General features: G+C 34.6%; 2 protein-coding genes across 2 annotated transcripts; both read right to left on the reverse strand.

Annotated features, from left to right (window-relative positions):
• LOC18766468 (germin-like protein subfamily 1 member 13) lies at nt 406–1,637 on the reverse strand. Its single transcript, XM_007200114.2, has 2 exons — nt 1,439–1,637; nt 406–1,088 (listed from the first exon to the last, which is right to left on the reverse strand). Exons 1-2 carry the CDS (start codon nt 1,563–1,565, stop codon nt 535–537), a joined length of 681 nt encoding a protein of 226 aa, XP_007200176.1. The 5' UTR covers nt 1,566–1,637; the 3' UTR covers nt 406–534.
• On the reverse strand, nt 4,677–5,959 carry LOC18768448 (germin-like protein subfamily 1 member 13). The gene is made up of 2 exons (XM_007199155.2): nt 5,744–5,959; nt 4,677–5,400 (listed from the first exon to the last, which is right to left on the reverse strand). Exons 1-2 carry the CDS (start codon nt 5,868–5,870, stop codon nt 4,847–4,849), a joined length of 681 nt encoding a protein of 226 aa, XP_007199217.1. The 5' UTR covers nt 5,871–5,959; the 3' UTR covers nt 4,677–4,846.

The following is a 7,074-nucleotide window of genomic DNA, read 5'->3' on the forward strand; positions in this document are numbered from 1 at the left end:
ACAAATTGAAATAATTTAAGAAATATCACAGTTTTTGAATTCCATATTTGGATAGGATACCAAACATGCCCTAACTAGCTATAGGATGTTTCGTTCAAATATTTGTATCTATCGATTGATTCAAGTAAAGTTCAAGAGCACCCATTGATATTTGACTACAGATAGAGTTGTTGAAAATTCAGCCTCCACCTGATTCTCTATAGCCTAGGCCAACTTACCAATGTTGAAAAGGCAAAGGTCCTCAATTTAAGTATTGCTAAGTTTTAATGATATCTTTGTGGAATGCAGATGTTATCGATTTGTCATTTTTCAAGTCAATTGTCCAAACTACCAACTACGAGATTAAAAGATAGAGCACACAGCACTGCATACTATAATATTGAATTTATATCAAAATTCACAGGATAAGGCGTCCATAAACAACCATTTTTATTCAATCAATATTAGATCATAATAATTTTTGTAAGTAGTGAAAAACAACCATTTGTAAGGCCTTTTCTGCTTTCCACATATAATTTTCGTTTTTTTTCCCTTCTAATTGTTGTCGTACCAGAACTGTTTCTGGAGATAGTCAACCACCTTGTTGTCAACTTGGAAGGCCTTGGTTAGAACATCAGGATTGATGGGAGGCTTGGAGCCAAACACTGCATTGGCTATGGTGATCACTCCTGGATTCTGGCTGCTAAGCCCAGCAAAGGCTACAGCGTTGACATGTCCCACATTGAGTTGAAAATGAATGAGGCCTATTGGGAACACAAACACATCTCCCTTGTTCAACACTTTGGTGAATAGGCGATTGCCATCACCGTTGGATGTGACGAAACCAACATAGAGTGTTCCTTCCAAGACCACAAGGATTTCGGTGGCACGAGGGTGAGTGTGAGGAGGGTTTAGGCCATTTGGTGCAAAGTCTATGCGGGCTAAGGATATGCCGAGAGTGTTCAGTCCTTCTAGGTTGTCCACATTCACAGCTGTCACATTTGAACCAACCGGATTTTTTGTATTTCTTGGATTTTGAAGCCCAGAAAAGAAGAAATCATTTGCATTGGCAAGCTTTGGGTCCTTGCAGAATTTCCCATTCACAAACACTGTTTGCACCAAAAATAAAAAAAAACAATAAAGTTTTAGTATTAGTAAGTTGACAGCAAGTGCATGGACATATATAATATATGTATTTGGACCATATATAATTATCCTCTCTAACAGATGTAAAATCCCCCTCCAATAAAGTTTTGGTACGTATAAAATAGTATTTCATATATGTATAAGAAACAGTGTATATCTGTGCGTGAAAATGCCATGCAAAGGCATATATATATATATATATATATATTTAACAGAAAAACAGCCCTTCATATATTCTTAATGCCTTACGAAAATAATTAATGTGGAAATAATAGTAGGGAAAAATATAATATAGCAGGATATAAATGTATACCTCCAGATTTGATGTCCTTAACTGCTACACAGAAGTCCTGAAGAGGACTGGGGTCATAGGCAGAGGCAAGGAACGTTGCAAATGCCAAAATGGCAAGAGTGATTATGAGAAAATGATCACCTTTCATCGCAATTGGCTTAGCTAGGTTGCCTTAAAACTTTGTGTTACTGTTTTTTGTGTCTAGAGAGTTGGTGTGAGGATGGGTTGAAAATCCTTCATGGCATATAGGTCTATTTATAGACTGGAGAGAATGTACTAGTCTTCTACAGTACTTTTGGATATAATTTTCTTATCGAAGCAGGTAAAGACTTAAATATTATATTTAGAAGCAAGTCATGACTAGTGGGTATATATTGACCAAAATTTGATATTAGTTTCATTCCTGTTTTCACATTGATTGCATCTTTCTTTCTTTTTTTCTTGTGAATGTAAATAACAAGAAGGATATGAATCGTATTAGAATTCTATTAAAATAATGCATAGTTCAATAACTAAATCTCAATAAAGTTAGCAAAAAATAAACACTAAGGGTCTGTTTGATAATCATTTTAATTTTTGTATTTAGTTTTTATTTTTTGTGTTAGAGTATAGAGGAAAATGAAAGTGAGTGTGAGATTGAGAGAGAGGATGAGAGGGGAGGATGAGAGGGGAAATAACAAAAGTGAAAACAAAAACTTGAAAGTGAAAACAATTTCAAATATAGATTTCAGTTTTTTAATTTTTTTTTTCCAGTTTTGTTACTTCTCCCTCCCATCCTCCCCTCTTATCTTCCCTCTAAATCTCATCTCCACTCTCATTCTCACTTCCATTCTCCCCCTCGTTTCTCTATACTTTAGTGCAAAAAATGAAAACTAAAAACTAAAATTGAAATGATTATCAAACAGGCCCTAAATATATGAACTAAGGCTGATCAACCATTGAACAAGGCAAATTTTCTACATATATATGTTATTACTATTAAAAATAAACAAATATCAGTTGTGATAGAATTTTCAAGATCTTTGACTCAGCCCATTGTTTGTTGTTTCAATAAAATAAAATGCCCTTTGTAAAGGTCTATTAGGGTAGTTTAATACAATATGAGGTGAGGAAGAATATGTTTATATAATCATGATGACAAAGAACAGGTATTAGGAGTTGTACCAGAAAGAAAGAGTAGTTAAAGGAAATAATTATATTCAAAAAAATTTATGGAATTTAACCAATGGAAACGTTCAATATTTATGTTATATGGATTCATTCTACCCTAAATATAAAATATAAGAGTTCCCCAATTGCTCCTGTCATTTTCACCTGCACCGTAGAAAGTTTAGTGCATGACTTTTCTTCCTCTTCATTTTCACCTTCTAGAGCTAGTTTGGAACTGGTCTTGGTCTGCTGCTCATGGTGGATTTTCTGTGAGCTATGGTGTTTTAGGATTTAGCTGGTGGAAAGACGGACTGTAATGTTTTTCCCATCGCACTAACCCAGGCAACTCTCCCCAGAGGCCCGCGCACACCTACGTCATATCCCACATATGTCTGTTGCTCCCAAAAAAAGGAAAGGACACACGTCAATCTGTCACCGATCACCCAATAGAATGGTTCCACATTATCAGCCTCTCTTGAGTCCCACATTGAAAAAACGACCGTACTTGGCCAACACCGTACTTGGCCACTCCAAGTGCGATAGAGACATACAGAAATACAACTTCAAGACCACGTCCACCATGAAAAAGGGTTAAGTAAGTTTGATGCACTCTGATTGGTGGTGTGAATTCCACGCATATCACTCAATGTAGTAAAAAACTGGGGAAAAAAATTAAGTAAAAAGCAAATCAAAAAGTACGGTTGATTTGAGCTAAGGAGTTGTCAACTCGAATTGATTATTAGCAATCTTGAACATAGTTAGGGTTGCAATATGTATGAAATTGTTTTGGGGATTAATTGTAATAAGTTTGAAATATGTTGAGATAAATTGTGTGGAAGAGAGCCACCTCTCTTTTTTTCAACTTGCTTATATGTTGGAATTTAACCTAGCTTGAACAGGAATCCAACTCCTTGACGCCTAAAATAGATTGGAGCAAAATTCGAGCTACTTTGATAAAATCTTCACTACTGGTAAGGAATTAAATGCATTATACATAGCCTTATTTGTCAGTAATTAAATCTCAATTAGGTTAGCAACTAAATCTCAATTAGGTTAGCAAAAAGAGAACCACAATAAACTAAATATATCAACTAAAATTCATTCTACCAACTAAATTTAGATTCGTTAAAGACTAGTTAATGTCATATGGATTCATACTACCAAAGAGTTCAATCTCTCATTAACATTGATGGTGACTTTCCACCTGCACCTGCACCTGCACCTGCACCGTAGAAAGTTGAGTGCATGATGACTTTCATTCTTCCTTTTCATTTTTCACCTTCTAGCTCTTCGTTTGAAACTGGTCTTGCTCTTCGTTTTTAGAAGCATTGGTTGCTCTTCACTATCCTCCCATTTGTGGTTAATTAGTTGGTGGGTGTAATTATGGGACCTGCTTATCCTCAAAGTCTTCTCTTCGTCCTTACTTTTTTTCTCGAGTACAATTAGGTACATTAAATTTGTTCACCAAATTTTATTTACCAAATAGTGTGGTGGTGTTGAATTTCTTGCTCATTTTTAGGTGCTTTCTCTTATGTGCCTTCTTCGTTTATTATTGTTTATTCTTCAATAAGTATGCTAATTGAGTTTGTCGATCATATATGTATGGTATTAAAATATGGATGTTAAAATAGTATGTTTAAAATATTTTTAATAATGTTTATCAAAATATCTTAATTATAAATAAAAAATTATGAAAAAAAATATTTTCAAGAATTCAACCAAACAAGTTTTTAAATTTTAAAGATTCAATAACAGTTTTCAAGTTACATACCAAAAATGGATTAGAGAACTTCTTATTTTTAAGAAAAATCATAATTTTAAAGTTCCCTATTTAAATAAAATACCAAACATACCCTAACTGGCTACAGGATGTTTCGTTCAAATATTTGTATCTATCGATTGATTCAAGTAAAGTTCAAGAGCACCCATTGATATTTGACTAAAGAGTTGTTGGAAATTCAGCCTCCACCTGATTCTCTATAGCCTAGGCCAACTTCCCAATGTTGAAAAGGCAAGGGTCCTCAATTTAAGTATTGCTAAGTTGTGGAAGGCAGATGTTATCGATTTGTCATTTTTCAAGTCAATTGTCCAAACTACATGTACACAGCACTACACAATATAATATTGCATTTATATCAAAATTCACAGGATAAGGCATCCATAAACGACCATTTTTATTCAATCAATATTAGATCACAATAATTTTTGTAAGTAGTGAAAAACAATCATTTGTAAGGCCTTTTCTGCTTTCCACATATAATTATCGTTTTTTTTTTCCTTCTAATTGTTGTCGTACCAGAACTGTTTCTGGAGATAGTCAACCACCTTGTTGTCAACTTGGAAGGCCTTGGTTAGAACATCAGGATTGATGGGAGGCTTGGAGCCAAACACTGCATTGGCTATGGTGATCACTCCTGGATTCTGGCTGCTAAGCCCAGCAAAGGCTACAGCGTTGACATGTCCCACATTGAGTTGAAAATGAATGAGGCCTATTGGGAACACAAACACATCTCCCTTGTTCAACACTTTGGTGAACAGGCGATTGCCATCACCGTTGGATGTGACGAAACCAACATAGAGTGTTCCTTCCAAGACCACAAGGATTTCGGTGGCACGAGGGTGAGTGTGAGGAGGGTTTAGACCATTTGGTGCAAAGTCTATGCGAGCCAAGGATATGCCGAGAGTGTTCAATCCTGCTAGGTTGTCCACGTTCACGGCTGTCACATTTGAACCAACCGGATTTTGTGTGTTTCTTGGATTTTGAAGCCCAGAAAAGAAGAAATCATTTGCATTGGCAAGCTTTGGGTCCTTGCAGAATTTCCCATTCACAAACACTGTTTGCACCAAACAGAAAAAAATTAATAAAATTTTAGTATTAGTAAGTTGACAGCAAGTGCATTGACATGTACAATATATGTATTTGGACCACATATAATTACTTCCTCTCTAACAGACGTAAAATCCCAGTAAGTGGACCCAATAAATTTATGGTATAAAATATAGTATTTCATATATGCATAAGAAACAATGAATATTTGTGTGTGTATGTAAAATTACATACGAAAATGCCATGCAAAGGCATATATATATAACAGAAAAACAGTCTTTCATAATTCTTAATGGCTTACGAAAATAATTAATGTGGAAATAATAGTAGGGAAAAATATAAATGTATACCACCGTCTTTGATGTCCTTAAGTGCTACACAGAAGTCCTGAAGAGGACTGGGGTCATAGGCGGAGGCAAGGAACGTTGCAAATGCCAAAAAGGCAAGAGTGCTTATGAGAAAATGATCTCCTTTCATCGCAGTTGGCTTAGCTAGGTTGCCTTAAAACTTTGTGTTATTGTTTTTTGTATGTAGAGAGTTGGTGTGAGGGTGGGATGAAAATCCTTCATGGCCTATAGATCTATTTATAGATTGGATAGAATGAACTAGTCTTCTGTTTTTGCGATATAATTTTCCTTATCGAAGCAGGTAAAGACTTAAATATTATATTTAGAAGCAAGTCAAGACTAGTTGGTATATATAATATTTTGACCAAAATTTGATATTAATTTCTGCCGTCCTTATCCATATAGCTTGAATTTTTCACTTCACATTGATTGCATCTCTTTTTTTTTTCTTCCGTATGCATAGGCTTATTGTCTTTCTTCGACACAAGGTGAATGTAAATAACAAGAAGGATATGAATCGTATTGAAAGCATGCATAGTTCAATAACTAAATCTCAATAAAGTTGGCAAAAAATAAACACACTGAGGGTCTGTTTGATAACCATTTCAATTTTAGTGTTTAGTTTTTATTTTTTGTGCTGAGTATAGAGGAAAATGAAAGTGAGAATGAGAGAGAGGATGAGAGGGGAGGATGTGAGGGAGGAGTAACAAAAGTGAAAACAAAAACTTGAAAGTGAACACAATTTCAAATACCTTTCAATTTTTTAATTTTATTTTCACTTTGGTTACTCCTCCCTCCCATCCTCTCCTTTCATCCTCCCTCTAAATCTCATCTCCACTCTCATTCTCAATTCCATTCTCCCTCTTGTCTTCTATACTTTAGCATAAAAAAAAGAAAGCTAAAAACTAAAATTGAAATGGTTATCAAATGGGTCCTAAATATATGAATTAAGGCCAATTAACCATTGAACAAGGCAAATTTTCTATATATATGTTATTACTATTGAAAATAAACAAATATCAGTTGTGATAGAAGTTTCAAGATGTTTGACTCAGCCCATTGTTTGGTGTTTCAATAAAATAAAATGCCTTTTGTAAAGGTCTATTAGGGTTGTTTAATACAAGGGGAGGTGAGGAAGAATATGTTTATATAATCATGATGACAAAGACCACGTATTAGGAGTTGAACCAGAAAGAAAGAGTAGTTAAAGGAGATAATTATATTTAAAAAAATTTAGGTGGTATTTAACCAGTGGAAACGTTCAATATTTATGTTATATGGATTCATTCTACCAAAGAAAATGATGGTGACAATTGCACCTGTCATTTCCACCT

The sequence above is a fragment of the Prunus persica genome, chromosome G8 (genome assembly GCF_000346465.2).
Source record: "Prunus persica cultivar Lovell chromosome G8, Prunus_persica_NCBIv2, whole genome shotgun sequence".
In the NCBI taxonomy this organism is placed as follows: Eukaryota; Viridiplantae; Streptophyta; class Magnoliopsida; order Rosales; family Rosaceae; genus Prunus; species Prunus persica.

What these genes read in the sequence shown, in the direction of transcription:
- LOC18768448 (XM_007199155.2), bottom strand. Translation starts at nt 5,870, where the DNA reads ATGAAAGGAGATCATTTTCTCATAAGCACTCTTGCCTTTTTGGCATTT. An exon ending in TAAGGACATCAAAGACGGTG is followed by an intron (nt 5,401 to 5,743) that starts GTATACATTTAT and finishes TGGTGCAAACAG; the next exon opens with TGTTTGTGAATGGGAAATTC.
- LOC18766468 (XM_007200114.2), bottom strand. Translation starts at nt 1,565, where the DNA reads ATGAAAGGTGATCATTTTCTCATAATCACTCTTGCCATTTTGGCATTT. An exon ending in TAAGGACATCAAATCTGGAG is followed by an intron (nt 1,089 to 1,438) that starts GTATACATTTAT and finishes TGGTGCAAACAG; the next exon opens with TGTTTGTGAATGGGAAATTC.